The following is a 24509-nucleotide window of genomic DNA, read 5'->3' as shown; positions in this document are numbered from 1 at the left end:
TTTGATATGTGATGTCTGTAAGTATGCATTATATTTTGTTTAAATAAGATAATATATGGTAAATACAAGAAACATTAATATATCTGTAGCTTAAGATAATTCTAACCGCCGCGCTGCAGCGCGCTGGACCGATATGGTTAGACTTTATAGCAAATCTTCTTGTCCAAGGAAGGTTTATAACTTTTTTAGGGAGGGCAACCTCTACCCTTCCTGGGGAAATAACCCCTAAAATTTATTCTAAACAAAAGGACTGTCGACTTACCACCCTATCCTACAAGTGCCACTACAGGCCTTTTTATAAAGTCTTGATAAAATATGTTCCTAATTCATGACTAAACTTTCCTAAAATTAATTGGTAAATTTTTGCTTTCAACTAAACAAAATGAAATACTTTTCTGATTATAATTAGGAAAACTGAGGTAAAAAGAGGAGATTTCAAAAAAAATATTTCTTTCTTCCTTTGTACTTTGTTGAATGAGGAACAACACCAAACTATATAAAATGTATCTTAGTATAATGATGAACAACACCAAACTTTATAAAATATACCTTAGTATAATGATGAACAACACTAAACTATATAAAATATACCTTAGTATAATGATGAACAACACCAAACTATATAAAATATACCTTAGTATAATGATGAACAACACTAAACTATATATAAAATGTACCTTAGTATAATGATGAACCAAACTAAACTATATAAAATGTATCTTAGTATAATGATGAACAACACTAAACTATATAAAATATACCTTATTATAATGATGAACACCACCAAACTATATAAACATACCTTAGTATAATGATGAACAACACCAAACTATATAAAATATACCTTAGTATAATGATGAACAACACCAAACTATATAGAATATACCTTAGTATAATAATGAACAACACCAAACTATATAAAATGTACCTTAGTATAATGATGAACAACACCAAACTATATAAAATATACCTTAGTATAATGATGAACAACACCAAACTGTACAACAGTAGAGAAGATATAGGCAAAGGATATAAAGACAAAGTAATCCAGAGCTGTAGGATACGGAACCTAAACACAAATAAAAAATTTATTAAGCAAGGATGGCAACATCCATAAAAGGAAAGGTGAACAATTCAAATGAAAGAACGAACATTATCGAACAAGATTGACTGCATTTTTAAATATTTTACTGCAAATATTTGTTTAAATGTATGATATTTGATATTTACGTTCTTACATTTGAAGATTTTAGGAAAATTCAATTATACCTTTTCAATTAGCTTTAATAATTGTATAAATTCAATGTTGTATTATAGTTTTAGATCAATAGGAAGTTTCATAAATTCTATAAACTTTAATAATTTCACCTTTGGTAGATCTTTTCTTGCCTCTAAGCCCAGAAATGTCATTGTTAGCACGGTGGTAATACCTTGATAATTAGGGATAAGTTAATGAAAGATAAATAAGCTGCATAAACTACTAGAGTCATTTTTAATCTTAGCCTTTTAAAGTTTTTGTTAAGCCTTTAATTTATTTTTAGTGCAGCTCCTCTACAACTTGTACATGTATTTTCAGTCCTATCATCTGCCAATTCATACCCCCCCCCCTCCCACTTTCAAAATTATAGTATCTATGCAGTCTACAGTAATTTTGTATTCTATTTTTAATTATGCCATTGTTTGGATACTTTATTTATGAACAATAACGTTCATGTCTAAAGAAACAAGTACAATAATACACATAAGTAGCGCAGCAAATAGAAAACAGGTACAATAATACACATAAGTAGCGCAGCAAATAGAAAACAAGTACACTAATACACATAAGTAGCGCAGCAAATAGAAAACAAGTACACTAATACACATAAGTAGCACAGCAAATAGAAAACAAGTACACTAATACACATAAGTAGCGCAGCAAATAGAAAACAAGTACACTAATACACATAAGTAGCACAGCAAATAGAAAACAAGTACACTAATACACATAAGTAGCACAGCAAATAGAAAACAAGTACACTAATACACATAAGTAGCGCAGCAAATAGAAAACAAGTACACTAATACACATAAGTAGCACAGCAAATAGAAAACAAGTACATTAATACACATAAGTAGCGCAGCAAATAGAAAACAAGTACACTAATACACATAAGTAGCACAGCAAATAGAAAACAAGTACACTAATACACATAAGTAGCGCAGCAATAGAAAACAAGTACACTAATACACATAAGTAGCACAGCAAATAGAAAACAGGTACAATAATACACATAAGTTGCGCAGCAAATAGAAAACAAGTACACTAATACACATAAGTAGCACAGCAAATAGAAAAAAAGATAAACACGCATTCACTCACACGCACACATACAAATTAGAAAAAGAATCACACACACCCTCTTTAGAACAATTTATTTGTAATTTATTGAAAAATCTATTTCTCATAGCAGCTGAGAAAATCTTGATTTACACGGACAGACCCCAAGATGCGCTAGTGAAGGGCGCCGTGGCTCAGTGGTAACACACTGAGCTACGGTGGTGAGAGTTTGAGTTCAATTCTCCATGTGTTGACTTGAATTTCTCATTCGCAATAATAATCACGCAACTTCCACTGGGGGATTATTGAGTAAGTTTGGATACTTAATAGTCAAGTACATAATACTAGTACTACCCTTTTCCCGAGCTCCTCTGCGGAAAGCGTCATTCATTACGGTGACTTAATTTGGGACACCTGCCATACTCGGCGAGGGTGAGGTAATAATGAATAGCTCTCATGAGACAGCAGGTCAAGACATAATGTGCTTGAACGTGGAGCTTGATATTCCTAGTGGCTAGACAAAAGTGTCTCAGCCTACTCCATGACTACTTAGGCCCAAACCCTAAGAAACTATAACTAATCAATCAATCAAGATGCACTAGTTGAATGTTGGTCTTACCTAAAGAGATTCTATCCGAAGTGGCTTCCCTGTTAAGCCAGAAACTAACCCAGGATATTACCACTAGTAGTATACAAGGTCCATACACCTAAATAAGATAAAATAACTGTTAGGTATATACAGTAAGACCCACGAAAAAATATCTCTTAGGGTTTACAGCCCTTATTTCTTAATGTATCCTCAAAAACCATATGTCCTTGTTCTCTGTACATTTCCACACAAGCATATATAAAAATTTTAACTCTACCTCCATTAATACTAAATAATTAATTTAAAAAAGTCATTTCATGTTAAAAGTTACTTTTTGCTCAGTCAATTTTTCAAAACTTTAGCTCTAAAAATCTCCGGTGTTAATGGAGGTAAAATTTAATTTTTTTTATATATGCTTGTGTGGAAATGTATAGAGAACAAAAATATATGCTATTTTTGATGATACATTAAGAAATAAGGGCTGTAAACCCTAAAAGATACTTTTTCGTGGGTCTTAATGTATATCTATTGAGATATGTTAACCCAGGATATCACCACCAATAGTATACAAGGTCCATACACCTAAGGGTACATGGCAGATTTACCACTAGCAAAAACTTTGTTTATGACAGTAGTAAAGGTGTCATTTTAACAGTGGATAAAAAATATTGCCAAAAATACAGCAAAAAACGAAATGTGACAAAAACACACCCACTTTTTGTCAAAAACACAGTGGTTGTATTTTTGCTAGTGGTAAAAGTGGCAGCACCCCACACCTAAATATGTTAAAATAATACTTAGTTTCATCAGTGGCGTGCTCAGGGTTTTGTCGGGTGTATTGCTTGAGTTGGTGAACAAAAGGGATATCAAATTTTGTTAATTTCAATTATAAGGGTAATATTGATTGATAACACCATTCACCCCCATTCCACACGCTTTATGGTTATATCTAAGATAAGTTGTAAGGGTAGAAGCCGAAGGGTATACCTAACTATGGCATATAATTTAAAAAATTTAATCTTGTTAAATCGTACTGTAGGATATAGGTTATTAAAGAATATTCTAAAATAAGTTGAATAAATGATGCTTTACATGAACAATTAGGTCTTGATCTTATAGGGATGCTTCACTTATAATATTATACTTAATGGTCCTAGAATTCAAGTGAATAGGATGATTATATCATTTAAAAATTGTTATTGGAAGAAGCCATATATCATGTTTTAAAAATGAACATAGGAATTTCTGGTAATGCGCTATCCATTTTTAGAATGACGAACGTACGGACAGATCCTTTAGATAAAAAAGCTTTTAATAAATGATAATATTAATAATTATGAAAAAATGATTAATTAAGAATGATGTATGATACATTACACAGAGATTACATTACATCAAAAATGTTGACAATATTCATAAGTAGCGAAGCATAAAATTGAAAATTAAACATACAGCTTTTTTTGGGTGGGGGAGAGTGACCCCCCCCCCTCATTTTTAATTTTAGATTAATAAATTAAATTTTAAAATTTTTTTTAAAAGTGGGGGGGTATTATTTTCTAGGCGCGATTTCTTTTGGAAGGGTGTAGGTACCCTCCCCCAAAATAGTTATAAACCTTCCCAGGACCTATGAGAAGCTACCCTGTTAAGGAGAACCCGATCGGTTCAGAAATTAGTAAGATCCTTTGGTACAAACATACAAACACACAGACAAACAGACATCCTGTTACAGCGGCTGCTTTAAACCCATTTTTAACGTTGATTTCATAGTTTTAATAAGACATATTAGACATTTATAACACATACATACTAATTCCTACATCAAACAGACAGACAGGCTGAAATATTTAGTTATAGAATTGTTGCTCATAAAATATCACAATTATAGTTAGCCATCTACCTCAAATATCAGCCAAACGAATTATATTTCCCCTGTTCTGTTGCTTAGAGTATTGCAATCTAAACTAATTTTTATAACGGACGTACGACGTACGGACAGACAATGTGAGTTAATGAGTATCTTTGCTACTGAAAAACCTTTGTAATCTTTATAATGTGGTTATATGCTTTGATCCTACTTATAATCCCTTTTATGGGTGTTCCATAACTTACTCACAAAAATTGAAGCTGAAGTAAAATAGCAAAATATCATTTAATCGATATGTTATATTAATTTTCTATTAACATAAGGTTTTATTTTTTTGAGTTTTTTATTATTAATTCGGAAGATTTTTGGTAATTGTGCTGTGATAGTCGATTCAGCGATACCTTTTCCTTTTTATGAATCCATCTATGCTATTATTAATTCTGTGGTTATGACAATTTTGATATTATGTAGCTTGCTATATTGATTTTTAAAAGTATTTTTTTATGCGAAAGCGATATTTTACCATTTTATTTGTTATCCAAATAAACCCTACTCTACAATCTTGTTTACTTAACTACAAGAATAAACAAGGATGATACTATGCAATAATAGCCCTATCATTAATATAAATTCGTACAAGGTGTATTTGTGTTCTATTTTATGTGGATTCTTAAAAAACTTTTTGGCTCACTGGCTCACTAAAATCAGTGAGGATCGCTAAATATTTTGTGAAAAATCCTCCAAAATCGCATAAAAAATCTACAAAAATTAAATAAAATCATAAAATGGTTAATTTTGGTAGAGTTTTTATGCGGTTTTATTATTCACAAAATGTTTAGCGATCCTCACTGATTTTAGTAAGCTAGTAACCCAAAAAGTTTTTAAAGAATCCATCGCAGGTTAGGTTAGGTTACATTGAGTTCAGGGTAGCCGCGTTGGGTTAGGAAATGAAAATGGTGGGGGTTCTTTGCTCGCTAGGTATTTTGATGGAAAGCGCGAGATATGTTTTTTTGGATGTGGGGAAATATCCTTCACCTTTTTTTAAAACATTCTTTTAGTTAATGACAAAAAATCAAGGAAATTAAAATAAACAGTGTTAATAAAGATAGTCTTTTAAAACGTAAAATAAATGGGCTGTAGAATATCTTTACGCCTAAAAATGTTCGAACTGGAATAATTGAGTCAATATCCACTTGTAAGATCAAACACAGGGATAGGAAATTAGAAAATATTTTGATATTCCATCCAACCATTATGATGCAAATTTTGCCTTATGACTTAAAAGTAAAATAAGATCAACATTCTATATTTCCAATGATTTTCATGCAAGTCCATTAAAACTAAATATTTCAAAGATATTGTAAGTCTTAATTAATATCTCTTATCAATTATGACATCAAAGATGGTAAATCAAAATGAAAGAGGATTATATATGTTACTAGCGGTTACGCCCCTAGAGGCCTCTAGTGGCATTTAATTTTTTATATTTTATTTTAAATATCTAATTTGAGAAATAATTTGTCTATGGTCAATCAGCTGTTAAATTCATGTCACTACGCAGCGCCACTACGCTAGCGACACTATGCGGCGGGAATATTTCAATTTTTTCGATTTATTTTGATTTCTCTTGGAAGGGTGGTGGTACCCTCCCTCCAAAATAGTTATAAACCTTCCCAGGATCTATGAGAATCTACCCTGTTAAGGAGAACCCGATCGGTTCAGTGGTTAGCGAGATCTTTCGGTACAGACACACAGATATATAGTTACTTTAGAATAAGGATATATAAATATTTCTACTAGATCTAAAATAGTTTGAGCTAACAGGATCCAAACTTTTTCATAAATAATTGTAATCTACAGAAGGGTTAATTATGTTTATCGTTATTGTCGATGTACATTTATTTATCGACAATTGTCTTTTCCCTTAAGATCCCTAGATTAAAAAAAAATTATAACATTAGCGGATATGCCTTTAGGTGCACTTGATGTGAGGGATATTAAAGGTTAAAGGGAGATTTATTTTTGGAGGGTGGTGTCACCCTCCCCAAAATAGTTAAGAACTTTATCTGAAACTAAAAGAAGCTACATTGTAAAGAAGAACCATTTAGATACAGCGGCTGGCAAGATCCTTCGGTACAGACGCACAGACAGACATCCTTCTACTTTTATATAAGGATTAATAGTTTACCTGGATTACAAAATCTCCCATGTGTCGCTGGAGGTTGAAGCTTACATATAAAGTTGAATGAAGCCCTGAAAATTATTCAAATAAAGAGGTGTGTGTGTGTGTGTGTGTGGGAGTGTGTGTGTGTGTGTGTGTGTGTGTGGGGGAGTGGGGTAGTCTACTTTCCAAATATCTTAATTTGAGAATGAGAAACGCCCAGAAAAAATGACCAAAATAATTTGAGGAATTTTCTTTAGAACTATAAAAAGGCTAGAATTGAATATATATGTATTTTTGACTTAATAAAGCATTTAATGTAAAAAGTAACTTATATCAGCTACAGATTATTTATCTATTATTTTTAAATGTATTTGCCAAACTCAATTTATACTTCTTAAAATTTCTGCAACGACTCTCACACCTACATAGATTACGATAAAACTACAATAGCTACCCTCCTCCTTTATTTGCATATGAATTTAAATTAGGATTCTGTAAAAATATTCACTTTTCTGATAATTCAAGAAAATAATCTCACTATGGATGCGATAAAAATAATGTGTAAAATAATTTGAAATAAAAATCTTAAAATTAAAACCATTTTTTTATTTAACTCGCCCCAAGATTATAAATGATGTGGATCGCCTCGCCACATTAACAATTTATAGACAGCAAACCCTTTGTCTATAAGTCTTAACTAAAATTATTCATCTATTTATTGTGTTACAATGGGTCAGAAAATTGATTTTTAACGTCTTTTTTTTTTCATGACGCCGTTTGCAGGCCGAGACACCATGCACTAATAATTATACAGAAAGTAAATTAAATAAGGAAGCTTAGTTCTTGATTTTGTTAACCAGAGCTTTGCAGCCGCGCGTCAGCCGCCTGTAAGCCTAAGGGTAATCAACCTTTTACAATTCTAAAAATCAGCTGGAAGGCTAAACCTAGCCCAAATATTGCATTCCATCTTTTCAAACAAATTTCAAAGCATCAAAACGGATTTAAATTTGAGGCTCAGTCGCGGCTGACGCGCGGTTGCTGAGCCCTGTTCTTTACCTTTGTTTCGGACGGTAGTTTCAGTACCAGTTGGCGTTGAGATTAAATCAAATTGTGACAGTTTCATATCTGAGGCTATATTAACTCCATCACCCTGACCTAATAAAGATAATATTATTTTATTTCAATATATCTTTTATATATAGTTGGCATTACAGTTGTTTATGTGATTGATTTTAACTATTTAAGTACATGAACAATTAAATATAGATAGTAGACCTCTTTATTATTCCTTCTTTTTTTTGTACTGGCCAAAATTTTGTTTCAAAGGCTAAACAATATTTTTGATGCTCTTTATTTTTTATGTTATTTAGAAAAAAATTGCTTTTAACTTTTAAGTCAATTTTAAATTTTGGGTAAATTTTAGTGAAAAAAAGTTTTTGGAGAGGTTTTCCTAAGGCCCTCAAGAAAACATTTTGGCAAAGTACAGAAACAAAAACGTTTTCCTTCAAAGTGCCATTGTGAGCACAGAACATAACCCTTCTTTTTGAAATAGATTAAAATAAGGAAAGGGGGGGGGGGGTTAGTGTTTTTTCTCAGGGAGTAAGGAAGGGGACAATGAGCATTTAATTCAATTTAAGAGTATTTGCTCAAAGACCTTGAAATCCAGATTAATCCAGAAAATGGAGGAAATTGTAAAGGAAGAGTTAATACAATACAAAAAACTATAAATCAGAAGAAAGTTCCAAGAAAAAAGCATTCATTTGAAAATTATGATACCAGCACATCAGACTGACGTAACCATTCTGTAATTAATAACTAGAAAAATCTTCCTGGAACCCATTCAACAAATAGCCCCGTAACCCAAAATTTAATTGGATTCTTAGATTGTTTATTAAACAAATATCACAATAAAGTTTTTATCTATGAATTGATATTTTCTGGAGAGAAAAAAAATTGTTAAAACCAGCCATATCATAACAAATTAAGTTTATTGATACTTGTCTGCAATATTCAAAACTAACAAACGAGTTAGCGACATTTTGTGCGCTAGTACCCAAAGTCAGTCAGAAACTGCTAAATTCTTGCACATTCCCTTTAGGCCAGTACTCAAAGTCTGAGACTCCTAAAAATTGAATATTCGATCCATTGTCCCCTCCCTTACTCCCTGGTTTTTTTCTTATGCCTAATCCTTGCCAGGTTGCCCAAATCTGTGGGACTACCCTGTTCCCAATAAAATCAAAATATAAGATAGAATAGTACCACATAGTAAATCCCCCCCCCCCCCTTTCAACATGAGAGGGATATTCTTTGCTCGATAAACCCTTTGAGGGAAACCGCAAAAAAAGAATTAAATGAAGAGGTATAATTTGACATGAACATTATAATTAACTTGGTATACTTTCGACAAAGACCAAATTGTGACAAAAATGATTCATGTGACGTAATAAAAATAAGGGATTATCCATCTCTTTTTTAGGCGTTTTCTTTCCCACTTCTCCTCTCATCTCCCTCATTTTTATGACGTCATATGGATCATTTTTGACACACTTTGACACAAATTGGTCTTTCTACTAATATGCAATACATATTTATTTTGTATGTTTGTCCTTCTTAACACAGATGTCAGGGGGGGGATATGTTATCTGAATAATATTTTAGTCTTAAACTTTTATTTTAAATATTAAAAATTGCAATTTTAGAGAGAAAAAGGGTGTTTTTAAAAGCGAAGCTTTTCCATAAATAGGGTCGGTCCATACGTCTGGTACGGATAGCTTTTTTCGTTAATTTAGGCATGTTAGAATTGTCCTATCGATTTCAAACTTTACATGGTGATTCCAGTAGTTGTTGGGTACGATTTAGAAAGCGTAGCAATAATCGTTATCAGAATGTCCCTACGTCCATTTTAAACATGATAATTTTTACCTTTTTTTAACAACTAATTTTTATGTGATATAATAATCCGATTGATCTGATTTTTGGAATACTGATTCCTACGACAATTAAGTTCAATGTTATAAGCGAAACAGTTTTTAAGAAAATTTACTTACAATTTTGTTTCGACTGTTATCATTCATATTTTGATTATTCAGTTCTGACAATTTACTAGTTTTAATGTTTGTTTATCCTACCGTTTCAGAGCTTCGCTTTTATGGATGTTTTCATCCTTGTTTTTCTTAAATTATATAAAATCTGAAGTAGAGATGTATAAAGAAGGACAAAACTAAGTCTTCCTAAAATACAGGGGTAAATACATTATACAAAGTTAACTGAATGATTGAGGTACAGAATACAATCCTTAATTCTAAACTTCTGATCTAAAATGTAGAGGATTAATATAAACTTTTTATCAACCTATATACTCCAAGTCTAGTTAAGGACAGATAATACCATATACAATTTTTTTATCACGAATTTATTTTTAGTATCGATGCTACTTTTTAATTCACTTTTTATGTCGGTCTGTCCGTCAGTCTGTAACACTAGGAGGGGGGGGGGGGGAATGATTTGCTCAGCTGCTTTTCAGAATAATAAGCTGATTTTTTTGGGAAGATTCCCAATACCTATGAGCATTCAGTATAAGATTTACGTGGTCCGTCGGTCTGTCAGTTACGCTACAAAAATATAAATTGCAAATCATATAAATAAGAGGAGAAAGTCACTCAAAAATCGGCCACGTGACGTCATAAAAATAAGGGTGATGAAAGAAGAAGTGGGTAAGAAAACCCCTAAAAAGAGATGGTTTTTATGACGTCACGTGGCTGATTTTTTAGTGACTTTCTCCTCCTACTATAAATTTCATGATTTTTCTAAAAAACTTATTCTTGATTTAAAATATCGGCTCTTTAAATTACTTTGTTGGATGGAAGTTGTCATTCTTGTTTACACATCAATACTTCATCTCAACCCCGATTTCCTTCAAATTTATTTAAAAGAGTTACACCACTAGTTGCAAGAAAAAGGCATCCCCAATGACAACTATCTTATTTTTGATACAGGAAAGTAATATTTATGGTTCCAGGACAAACGCAGGAGTCCCAAACGTCGGAGTGGACAAACGCAGGAGTGTTAAAATATCAATTTAATTAGGTATTTCTATACAGGTTAGGTTAGGTTAAATAATGAATATACAAATAAGCCCCCCACAGGGGCTAGGCATTTAAAAAAACTAAAAAATGGTTTAAAATAGGTTAGTTTAGGTTAAGTATCCACTCCTGCGTTTGTCCACTCCGACGTTTGGGACTCCTGCGTTTGTCGCAGGACCATATTTATCAAGAAATATTTTTACTCCTATTCTATTTATAGCTCTATAACCTAGCTTCAGAGAAGATGCTTGAAGCCCTGAAAATAACACAAAATTTTCAGACTTTTTTTTCAAATTTTTTTTCTAATTTAATAAAAAAATTTCTGAAAAAGTTAATTTTGAGGCACTCTAACACATAATATTGAATTCAAAAAATATAATTCTAAATTTCCATCAACTAAATATATTCCTTATAATGACAACAATATATTTCATGTATCTCATTTTACAATTATACTACACTTTTAATTGGCAGAAAACTTAGTGGTAGATAATAGGTAATTATCGAATCGTATTATAGACAGCTTTCAGCAGATATTTAAGGAAAAAATTTTAAAATTAAAGTCAGTTTTGCTAGTCCCCAGTCTAACAAAACTGGTATCATTTTTATCTTTTTTATTTTAATATTGATAGAAAATTGTTGGCAATACGTAGCTATATATGATTTATTCGTATGGCTGAGAACAGGTTTTCTATCGGATATTAATCGGTTTAAACGCCATACTAAACAATTTGAAACAAAGTAAGCTGAGGAGTAGCTTTGCCCACAAGACACTATTTTAGTTACCATATGCAGAATATAAAAATATAAGATTAACAAGACAATAGAGACAATTCTTTAATCTAAAGTTGTCTTTAAAACTTGACATTTCTATCAAAGGGTAACTCTAAGTTTAAGATTTTTATATGCAGGGAGGAAGAGATAGGACATCGGACTGTAAATTATACTGGTACCAAAAGTTTAATATACACGCTCACTCATTGATAGCTTAAAACTTTTATCAAATCTTTTATTAAACTACTTTTCAGTCAATGAAGGGGTAAGTTTTTTTATCATTATTTTAAAAGTACAACAATTTATTGTCCATTGTCTTACCTCTTAAATCCCTTATATAAATTATGTCCTTTAAAATACAAATAATATTGCATTCTTATTTGAATTTTTTGGGTATAGTTCCTTTCGTGGCAACGCCCATTAAGGGGCGTTTCTTTGTATTTTCACAGTAGCTTTTCTTCTATTTCTAGCCACTGCGGGGGGCTCTAACTCTGCGGGACAATCACCTATCCCAATATAATCTAACTTAACCTAAAATAACCTATCAAAAGCCATTTTCAAAATACGACGAATCGCCCCTTAAGGGGCTTTGCCACGAAAGAGACAATACCCGAATTTTTGATATAAAAATATGTAAAAAATCTTAAACTTTAGAGTGACCGATCTTGGGTTTAATATTCAGTACTGTAATAAACATATCACATCAATTTCAGTTTTACCTTTTGCTTTGCCTGAAAAAAAATAATGCAACACAAAATAATTTCTATATATTAGTACAAATAAACATAATTTTAAATGTGATTTTAGACGTTGGCCTACTGACTTTATAGCATGTAAAATTTAGGTAAACCCAGGGGCTACAATTTGGCAAATTAATTCCAATAGAAATTGCAGCGAAATTTAATATTTTCTTGGGGTAAAGTTGGAGTATAACTTGTTTTTTTATGTAACTAAAGAGGGGTGGGTAAGAAGGAGAGAAAAAGGGGGTTGTGGGGAAATAATTGTTTGTCAGAATCACACTCCCTTTTCCCTGGGTAAACCTTAAAGGTTTGATTTAAGCTTTTATTATTAACAGTTGAAATTCACAGTTACATGCCAAGAAAAAGATAAAATAAGTTAAAACTAGAGTTAATAATTTTACATAAAATTGCAAATTAAACACTTTTAGCCTATCTAATTGGAAAAGCTTATTTCTACATATGATTTGAAGGGTGTTTCACAAAACTAGTATTTATTTCAGATTTGCGAAGAATTAGACATATTTCAAAAGTCCATAAATATTAATAAAAATATAATTTTAAAACCATTGCTTTTAGAATGTGATCAGGTCAAGGCTTTTATAGCTGTTGAAAATTTAATTTGGTTCTTTTCCTTAATGCCTTGGGAGCACTGAAACCCCCACCCTTTTTTTTGAAATAAATTAAAAATAAGGGTGGCGAGTTCATTTTTTTTCTTTTAATCCCTGCTGGGATCTAGCCCATTGGGGCTACACTACAACCAATATAACCTTCCTAACCTAGCCTAAGGTAACGATAAACATTAGAAAATTATGCTCCATCTGTTTTTTCTTGATTTCAAAGAAGGAAAAGGGACGCCAGGGAGAGTGGGGAGGAAATTATTTTTTGCTTGACTCAATGGAAACTGCATAAATTTTTATATGATTTATATAATTGTAATTTATAAATTTAAGGGAAGCGGGATCTTTGATGGAGTTTTTTTCTTATTCCATGAAGAAAAAAAGTTGCAAGAAATGACATATGCACTATAACTCAAAATTTCACAGAATATACTGCAAAACTTTATTTTTCAACCAATAATTTTAAAGATTACATTTTTTGTGGGAAGCTACTCTGAATTTAAAAAAAAATTATTCAACATTTTTATGGGATACGCTCCCCTTCTGCACTCTTTTAAATAAAAGATACAGGAAAAGAAATAGAAAGGACATGATAAAATCACGAAACCCTAAAAGTAAATTGTATACAACCGTCTTTTTAAGCATGACCTACAGACCGATGGACGAAATAGATGCCCTATGGTAAGTTGTGTCTTTAAAAAAAATCATCAGTCTATCCTAAATAGAAGCCGGGAAAATAACGTCTACTCAATGGCTTAACGGACAAACGGATTTATTAGCATATTTAATTATAGAGTAGCTTCAGTTCTTCTAATAAAAAAGTGAACCTTTCATCCATTTGTAAGCAACATCTTCAGAAGTATATCCAACTAAAAATAAGTAGATAAATTAGTGTGTTCTCTGCCGTTGAGGTGTAAGACTCGAGTCTTTCTAGACCCTGTCATACTTCACATATCAAGATTATTGTCGTTATATCTTTTGTTTATTAACTGGAACTTATGATCTACAATGTCGCCTTTTCTGTATTATATAATATGTAAGGTATCATCGAACAACCCCTTTATCTTGCATGACCTTTGCCTGTAAGTCCTAACGATGCATGGTATAGGGAATAGGTTGCGCTAGTTTACGGGCCAAGGCATTTCTATACTCTAACAATTAGTATTATGTAGCAGCAGGAATTTTTTTAATGTCTCTAAAGAATGCCACAGTGAGTTCAAAGTTCGAACCCGACACCTTCCAGAAGGCAAGTGGCCATTTCACCATTTACGCGATTAGACAAGTTTTTTAAAAGTAAATTAAATATTTATTATTCCTCTAGTAGCTTGGGGCGCAGTCGTTAGTATTGAATATCAGTCTGGTAAACTATAAGTTGTAAACAATCCAAGAGGAATTATAATTGTAAAAACATTGAAATATTTGAAAACATCACTTTCATATGGAAATAGGGTGGCAGTATCCCATATTATATCAATTGGACCAACAATGTCCCACCCCTGGTTAATTAAAACAAGGACAATTGAGTCCATGAGAATTAAATCATCATCATTAATATTTCAAAGAACAGTTGACTGTTAAAAAGTAAAGAAATAAAGGAATGAAGTGATATATTTTATGTAATTTTTGCAAGGGTGGGGGGGGGGGGGGTGGGGGAGGAGGAAGGCTGTCCTCAAACGTTATAAATCTTTAGGTGGGGTTGGGTTCTTGCCCTATTTCGCACGCACATGAATGTTTGTTTGTTTTATCTATGTAATTAGCGTTCTTTATATCTTGGTGCGCAGAATCGTTTTGTAGAAGGGACTTCAGACAGGCAATTACTTATTATATAAAAACATTGCAACCAAAATAATTCAGAAAGATGGAAAGGTATACAAGTAGTGATTTCTAAAAGAAAAGTCTTATCAACATTTGAAAAAAAACTTTATGAAATTTATCTGGTGGTCTACTGTAAAGATATTGGACATTGACCATAAGTTTCAAAATACGCAGACAAAGTGTAAACAATCATTTGAAATAGGCGCATATCCTTGGGAGATAAGTAGCTTTTTTGATCACCACCCCCCATTCCTCATTGAAGAAAAACATTGCTATAATCTGCTTTACTTCTTATAATGAAACATATCTAGATGTATAAAAATCAATCTGGGGTTTTCTTTCTTAATAAAGATTTTCCAACTATAGCACAGTCAAAGTCGTTTTTTGCCTCTTTAACGCCTTTATATATAATCCTTTGTTTTCTGGTCCTTTTTAATTAAAACTTAAAGTAGAGTATATCCAACAAGTAAATTAAATCGAAAACATTTTTTTCATAAGTGACTGAAAAAACGAAAATCAAAATAATTTTACATAATTATATTGAGTTCTTGTTGGCTAAATGTAATATCTTATCTAAATAATCATTTTTGTTAAAAATTAAAGAAATTTAGGTGGGAAAAAAGTATAAAAGTTTTTAAAAAGTATATCAACTCACACAGTTGAATTTAAATTTTTCATGCAAATTATACCCATTAAAATAATTATGATTAAAAATATCCAATTTATCCAAAACCCAACAGCATATCTGTAATACAAAGTAGCTAGATGTCTGTCCGTCCGTCCCTTAAGTTCTCGGTAACCACTGAACCGATTGGATTTTACTCTTCAGGGAATATCTATACTGGTCCTGTGTTGGTTTTAAGCTATTTTCATGGGGGGTGGGACATCCCCAACCCCCCCAAAAAAACAAAAAATCCCCCTCATTTTTTTAGGAGTTGTGTGGAGTTACTTAATTTTTTTACCTAGCTCTTTGGGCAAATCCCCTAGAGTCTAGGGGCGAAACTGCTAGTATACTTTATGTAGAGCAGCTACGCTGTTAAAAGTAAATGATTATGCAAGTATAATATTTGTAATGGTAAATCAAACAAAAAATAAATGGATAGCAAACAAAAATATATTTCATTTCAGATATCTGATATTTTTAACACATATTTAGAAGCGTGCAGAAGGAGGGTATTAAGGGGCGTCGTAGCTCAGTGGTATTGCACTGACCTACGGTGATGAGAGTTCGAGTTCTAGTCCCCATGTGGCAACTCAATTTTCTCAGTTGAATACATTTACACAACTTCCCCTGGTTGTGTAAGAAGGGGATTATTGAGTAAGTTTGGATACTCAATAGTCACGTACATAATATCAGTACTACCCTTATCCCAAGCTCCTCTGTGGTGAGCGTCATTCATTACGGTGACATAATTTGGGACACCTGCCATACTCGGCAATGGTGAGGTAATAATGAGTAGCTCTCTATTGAGATAGCGGGTCAAGTCATAATGTGCTTGAACGTGGAGCTTGATAGCCCTAGTGGCTATACAAAAGAGTCTTAGCCTACTCCATGACTACTTAGGTCCAAACCCTAAGAAACTATGGCTAATCAATCAATCAAAAGGGTATTATATTACTCTGGTAAATTTAAGATGGCTGAGGGGGTGGTACGTACACCCCCATACTTCATATAAAAATATGCACAATTCACTCGTCAATTTACTAACCAAAGGACGCTTGTTTGAATATAAACTGATACCACTCTTGTTGTCTGTAACACCCCCCTAAAGCCCATTCGATTTTTATTGAGGGGGGGGGGGGGGGGTATCAAAATGTACACTTTTCATGACTGTGTCTGAAAAATATTTAGCCTTTATTCTAAAATCTTATCTGTCAGTCTATCGTTAATGTCATATTTTACAGGAAAACATATTACTCAGCTACTTCTAAAGATAGATGACTGAATATTTTAGTAAAGGTTCCTATGATCATTAAGTAACTACTCTATAATTCACTGTTTTTGTTTGTCTGTTGTGAAGGATATTTAATTTCTAAATAAAACTGGCTGAAACATAAATTTCAAGATTAAAATTTATATTAATGAAACTTATTCTATTCTATAACTTAAGTTTCGTTAATATTTTTCAATTTTTAAAAATTTACTTGTGCTACTAATGGATTCTATTATCCTTCTTTTCGGTGAAATTATAAGATTGGTTTAAAATTAAACTAAAAATGTAAAAAAAACTTACAGCTGCCAATCCTGAGAGGGCAATGTTGTTTATCCATAGGAAAATCCTCCAAATTCATGATACACGTTGATTTGATTGTCAACCTTTGAGAGTACAGAACACGTCCGTCTGGAAACAGCCTAAAAAGTAAGGTAATACAATGCCTTTTAAGGGATAAAAGTCCCCAAAGTTTGAAATAGGAACCTATTGCATTTCAAGGATAAGACAATTGACGATAAATTAGTGTACATCTCCAAGAAAGACAAAACATAATTATAACCTTTTCTATGGACTAATTTTATTTTATGAAAAGTTTAAACACAAGCAAAAGTCCCCAAAGTTTTAAGCTAATGAATATTTGGAACCCAGCGCATGGACAATCTGACCACAAAATTGTTTTATTTAATTTATTTCATATTTAACTATACATTCCATTGCAAAAAACGTTTTTTTTTGATTAAATATCTATTTATTTAGCTTCATAGATTTTTTTTTAAACATTGTAAATTAAATTATACATATGATTTTCATTTAATTAATATTTTTGAGGCGTGGGAAATTTTTTTTATTTTGAATTAAATGACAAATATAATTTTCATTACCTTGGGATTTAAATATTCATTTATGCTAAATTTTGTTTGATTAAATAACTCATTCCATTGCACCAATGCTAAATTTTGTTTGATTAAATAAATCATTTAAACAAAAATCTTTTCTTGCGAGAAATTCCTTTTACGGATAATTGTATCTGATTGGCCATCTAGGGTAATTAATCTATTGATTTTACCTTACAAATCTATTAGGCGTAGTAATAGTGTGTAGATAGGATTTCATGCCATTGTACATAAAGGTGTCTGGCTTCCAGATTCTACTCAACATCTCTATAGACAGCGCCAATGCATCCTAAATTAAAAAGTTAAGGTTAAGCAGCTTATAGTGTCTGATAAAAATGACGTCATAGAAAACAAATGGCTAATGATAAGCCAGTATTCATTATAAATTGACAAATGGTAAAATGTATACTGGCCTTTCATTGGTAATTTGTATTTTTTGACGTTATTGACTATGTATATGATATGATTAATCTAAAAAAAGATGTTTGATTCACACCTAATTGTCTAAAATTGGCAGTTTTTATGAAGTAAAAGTTGTCTCAAATATAGGTATTAAATGACATAATATTAAATTTGAATATATAAATGTATGTAACTATATGGACAAGGTAGATACTTTGGGATATCGCATCTTAAATTAAAGAGTTGCTTCGCATATTACACCATGACAAAGTAACGTAGGTACAAAAATGAACTAAAGATTATTCTCATATAAAAGTAACGAAGATATTGTTACTTTTGAAGATGATTAAAGTCCCTCCACAGATTATGACGTCATACGATAGAACAGCCAATGAGAGTCCAGTATACACTGTATTTGACCGATGGTAAAGTTTATGCTGGCCTATCATTAGCTATTCTATCGTATGACGTCATAATCTGCGGAGGGACTTTAATCATCTTCAAAAGTAACAATATGTCCGTGTGTGTGTGTGTGTGTATGTCTGTAGTGAAAGATATAATTAACCGCTCAACCTGTATGGTTCTCCTTTACAGTGAAGCTTCTTAGAGGTCAATGGAAGTTATACAATTTTTGCCTATTTTTTCTTTTTATTTTTAAACTAAAATAGAAATCGGAAGGTTAGCATACCCTCCCCCCTCCTGCCCTTCTTTTAAGTGCCCCTAGAGAATAGAAAAAGTACAGAAAACTATTATTGTGTACACAATTCAATGTTTAACCCAAGCAACATTAAGTGTAAGGGACTAAGTTATAAGTAGCTTCGCTATACTAACAGCTAACTATCATTTACGTGCCAAGTCTGTATTAAAACAGTGAATTAAAGGAATAAGACAATGGACGATATATTGATATATCCCAATGGTTATTAACAAAACTATCCCCTCTGAAACTTAAAGTTATCCTTATACTAAAGTAACAGGATTTCTGTTTGTCTGTGTGTTTGTACTGAATGATCTCGCTAACCGTTGAACCGACGAGTTCTCCTTAATAGGGTAGCTTCTCATAGGTCCCGGGAAGGTTTATAACTATTTTGGGGGAGGGTACCACCAACCTCCCAAGAGAAATCGCCCCTAGAAAAAAATTCCCCCCTAAAAAAATTTTTGTTTGAAAATCTAAAATAATAAATTGGGTTATCAAATTCGACTCTCCCCTCCTCAAGTGCCCCTAGAGGCCACTAGGGGGCGTAGCCGCTAGTTAGTTATAAAGTTTGGACACTACCAGTTTTAAACAAGCCAATCAAAATTTGATAAAAGTAACAAAAGTTTTAAAGCCAACGAATAAGATAACAAAGTTATAAAACTTTGATTACCAGTGAAATTTTTAGTCCCCTTCTTCCCTGATAAAAAAAGCTTAGTAGAGAAAAATTGATGAATAATATATTATTGTATTGTCTACAAGTATTAATTGTAAAAGACTGAAAAAAGATGACAGCAACAAAAGTAGCGAAGCTTAAAAAAATAAACCATGAACTAATCAAACAGACGAACAGACTAAACTGGCCAGGGGAATTACCACAAAAACAGGACTTCTATTTGTAAGATAAGCCAGGAAAATATCATTTCATCATAATAACTGACAGATAAATGATGATGCTTATTGGTTAAAAATTTGGTTAAAGAAACATAAATTAATAACTACGTCTATCTTCAATAGAAGTTGAGAAAATCTCGCTTACATAACCAAACATAAGAATTGTGGATTAGATTCTCTTCTATAACTAGAATAAAAAAGGTTTAATATTGTGCAGGTATCTAAAGGGATATGTACTTCATTTCGTTTGTACAAAACAATCTTAAATAAATATAGACCCCAAAGTTAAAAAGCAACAAATGAATGTGTTTATAAACTTCGGGGGTCAGTATAATTTACAGCCCTATGTCCCCTCCCTCCCTGGACATTATCTTCTTACCTATTAATCCTTGTCTATACGTCTTATTAATTATTAATTATGTTCTTATTTTTAGAAGTGAAGCTTTTCTATAATTAGGGTCGGTCCGTCCGTACATCCGAGTCAGATAGCCTTTTTGGTTAATTTAGGCATGTTAGAATTCTCCTATCAATTTCATACTTTGCATGGTGATTCCTGTAGTAGGTAGGTACGATTTAGAAAGCGTAGCACTTCTATAATCATTACCAGAATGTCCAGTATACAACTAACTTTTTATGTCTATCTGTTGGTCAAGAAACAAAAGATGTATATAAAAAATTTACGAAGGTTTCGTGATTTTTTATCATTCCTCTTAAGTATTTGTTTCTTTTTTTTACAACTGATTTGTCAATTGATGTTTTTAACGCTATGGATGTTGTCATCCTTGTTTATTATGTAACATAAACAATGTAGTATTTTCTTTGAATCTATTTTTGATACACATTTATAACTATAACATATATGGGTGTTCAATTATCCAAAGAAGTAGCGCAACAAGAACATTCTAAATAATATTGTTGAACAATTTAGTACCAAACTCAAATATCTCCTTTTACAAATAAATGAAATAATTTTCTTTTCTCGTATTCATTCGAATCCGATTCTCATCCATACGAAAAAACTATGTCTAGCATCGTATTATATCCAGCTTTCTACGAATATAGAAATGTACAATCATAAGATTAAAACCAGTTTTTTTAGCCCGTGCTTTTGGCACCTCGGGGCTAAAAAACTTGTTAAAATCCTATAATGGTACATTCTATATCCACGGAAAGCAGTTTATAATACGATGAAAGAAATAACTATTACTGCAAGTAAAGGTCTAATACTTCTTTACCAATTAACTACCACATACAAGTCGTACGACTTACAGACAACCTGAATTTTACAGAGGCTATGCTTCAGAAAAAGGTGTTTCAAGCTGTTTTAAATACATTGATTTAAATTTATTCAGTGAAATAAATCAATCGCTTATAGTTGAAAATATGTAGGTGGAAAAGTTTGAACACAGCTTGTTTATACAAACCAATCAAAAGTCCCCAAAGTTTGTAAACCGGTTTAGTTAGTATTCACTCCAATGTCCCCGACAACAAGCAGATATGATACAATTTAAACATGAGATGGCTGATAAATTAATGCACATCCCCAATGATGACACAATATTACCCCATATGTAGATTGAAATTAATGGTGGAAACGTCTGAACAATAAATTTAAAAAAACAATAAAAGCCCCCAAAGTTGGCAAGCCAACGAATAATGAAACGATAGTGTAAAACATTGGGGACTAGTGTAATAAACAGACCATTGTCCCCTCTCTCTTCGATTTAACAATAGATTAGAACAATCTTAACTTACTTGATATCCGGTAAATTTCAGCCTTTTGTCCACCCAAGACTGGCGGAAATAACAATCCATACTGTAGCTCTGAAATAATGTAAATAAAGTTTGTCTACCCAAGACAGATATAAATAATAATCCATACTGTAGCTCTGAAATAATGTAAATAAAGTTTGTCTACCCAAGACAGATATAAATAATAATCCATACTGTAGCTCTGAAATAATGTAAATAAAGTTTGTCTACCCAAGACAGATATAAATAATAATCCATACTGTGCTCTGAAATAATGTAAATAAAGTTTGTCTACCCAAGACAGATATAAATAATAATCCATACTGTGCTCTGAAATAATGTAAATAAATTTTGAAAGGACATTTAATTATAAATTTAAGTGTCATTATCTTACAAAATTATATCTATTGAATTAAGTTTTTTAAAGTTAAATCATTACTGTTTAAAATTATTTGATCTAAAATGCTACCTTAATTGTTGCGCTACTTGTATCATAATTTTCCTTGTTATAATAATAGTTATTTCTTTCATCGTATTATAAACGGTTTTCCGCGGATATAGAATGTACAATTATAAGATTAAAAATAGTTTTTTTAGCCCCGAGATGCCGAAGGCACGGGCTAAAAAAACTGGTTTTAATGTTATGATTGTACATTTCTATATTCGTAGAAAACTGGATATAATACGATGCTAGACATAGTTTTTTCGTATGGATGAGAACCGGTTCCTATAACCGGATTCGAATGAATACGAGAATAAATATTACCATATCCATTTCTGAAATAGGGCCCATACTTCGCACTTGCATATTAACCTCTATCTGGATCGAAGGTCCTAAAATCAAAATAGTAATATTTCTTCAATTATAATTCGTGAATTTTCTTTTCCTTTTGATTTTAAACCAAAATATGAATTAATTTCTCTCGATTTTAAGCACTTTCACTCATGGTACCTTGTTGAGCGATGATTGTCCTCTTTATATTAAAATAAATTGAAAATAAGGGGGGGGGGGGCGGGGGGAGTAGGGTAGTTTTTGGTTTGTTTGTTTATTAGGTTAGTTTAGGTCATAGTGATTACTAGGAAACCCATCAGGGTTATTACACCGCAGGTATATAGGCCCCGCTGGGGTAGAACCCACTTCAGGCATAGGAAAAATACCCTCCCCCTTCTTATTTTCAATCTATTTCAAATATAAAGGGTGGGGGGGGGGATTAAGTGATCAAGAGGAACTTTGGAACACAGTAATAGTGTCTGACTGATTATGACGTAACAAAAAAAATTAGCCAATGAGAGGCCGTTATTGACCAATGGTAAAATTTATAGTGGCCTCTCATTGGCTAATTTTTTTTGTTACGTCATAATCAGTCAGACACTATTACTGTGTTCGAACTTTGTGAATAAATGCAAAATGAATAAAAGCTAAAAATGAATAAAAAATATAATTGATCTAAGCGCCATTTTAGAAAGTCAAAATTTTTTTTTTAGAGATTTGTTAACATCTAAATCAAAGATAGATTAACAATTAATATAATATACAGATTTAGATTCAAAACTAACAATAATTTTGTTAATAATAAAACCAGCCAGAAATGATTGATTGATAATTGTATATATTGATGTTTATTTTTACCACATATGGTATAATTTTCAATGCTGGCCAGGGAGGGAAGGGACATTGGACTTAAGGCTAAATTGGTACCCAAAGTTTATATGCATGATATCTCATTGGTTGACTTAAAAATTTTACTTTATTTATTGAATTGTAATTGATTGGTTCCAAATTTTTAACCACTAATTCTAATCTACAAAAGGGGTAATTTTGTTCCTTATTATAGGGAATGTACAGCCATTTTAGTATGGTTTCAAAACAGCTTAACACCCGCAAGTTAAAACAAGGTTCTCAGTCATACTGAAAAATCATGTATCGCATCGTTATTAAGACAATTTTCTAAAAATAACCACATAAAAAGAGATAAGATTTCTTTCAAATTTTCTTCAATCACTCGGGGCTAACAAATCTTATAATTTTTACTATTTATAATACGATGCGATAAATAACTAATATCGTTTATTGTCTTATCCTTTAAAATCCCTGATACAGGCAAATCACTTTTATCATTCATGTTTTTGTGCAGGTACTCTTGAATTCATTTATCCCTTGACTAAGAAATATGTTACACGTAATCGTTTTCGGGAAGGTAATAGGTTCGAATCTTGCCCCAATACCGCGTAATTACATTAAAAAAGGTTCTTACTGTCAGGTGCGCGACATAAAGAGGAGAATGCCTTGGCCCCAAAAAATGAGCAACTCATTACCGTGCACAGTAAGTTCTTCCGGACAAAAGTCATGCACTCAAATGGGTGTATGTCTGTTGGAGGATTAAACATGTAAATAGCAAGATGGCCTTTTTTCAATCACGTCAAAATAAATTGTGTTTTGTTAAAATAAAGTTTAGAAACTTTCTGACCATGATTAAAGAATTGTTATATTTATAACATTATTTCTTTTTGTTACAGGAATATCAGAGGGATCAGAGGTTCCATTCGGACGGACAAACGTTGCATTTAGAAAACGTTTCGCTTTTAAAATTGGATAATTTGTAAATAATTCTAATGTTTAATGGAAAGGAAATAAATATATTTCTACCAATTTGGCCAGAATGCTGTTTTGGCCTAAGCATTAATGTTTTTAAACTGCAGCTTTTCTATCACTTTCCTATGTTACTAGCGGCTGCAAACTAAAAAATAGCTTTAAAACACCCAATGACTTTAATTTACAAATATAAACACTACACTATTTTACCTCCAAATTATGTTTTACTATGATTTTCCCGTATCGCTTCGAAACCGATTAATATCCGGTGGATTAGAACCGGTTCTCAGCCATAGCTAAAAATTTTGTCTAGCATCTTATTATATACATTATACTATATACAAAAATATACAAAATCATAAGATCGTTATTTTATGTTGCT

At 31.9% G+C, this 24509-nt stretch overlaps 1 protein-coding gene across 1 annotated transcript in view; it reads right to left on the bottom strand.

The window, feature by feature from the left end:
* The window catches only part of LOC145322794 (gamma-aminobutyric acid receptor alpha-like), a 115963-nt gene that overhangs the window by 28682 nt on the left and 62772 nt on the right, over positions 1-24509 (bottom strand). The window contains exons 4-13 of the mRNA XM_080165062.1: positions 22301-22368; positions 21538-21606; positions 17966-18081; positions 17200-17318; positions 13978-14019; positions 7994-8092; positions 6962-7026; positions 2940-3027; positions 1369-1430; positions 971-1069 (exon numbers count right to left, since the gene is read on the bottom strand). Coding sequence (XP_080021188.1) covers positions 971-1069; positions 1369-1430; positions 2940-3027; positions 6962-7026; positions 7994-8092; positions 13978-14019; positions 17200-17318; positions 17966-18081; positions 21538-21606; positions 22301-22368 — 827 coding nt within the window. The remainder of the gene's footprint in view (positions 1-970; positions 1070-1368; positions 1431-2939; positions 3028-6961; positions 7027-7993; positions 8093-13977; positions 14020-17199; positions 17319-17965; positions 18082-21537; positions 21607-22300; positions 22369-24509) is intronic.

Source organism: Acartia tonsa, chromosome 6 (assembly GCF_053477335.1).
Source record: "Acartia tonsa isolate MP-2025a chromosome 6, ASM5347733v1, whole genome shotgun sequence".
In the NCBI taxonomy this organism is placed as follows: domain Eukaryota; kingdom Metazoa; phylum Arthropoda; class Copepoda; order Calanoida; family Acartiidae; genus Acartia; species Acartia tonsa.
Note: the sequence above shows the minus strand (reverse complement) of the source record. Positions and strands in the feature narration are given on the sequence as shown.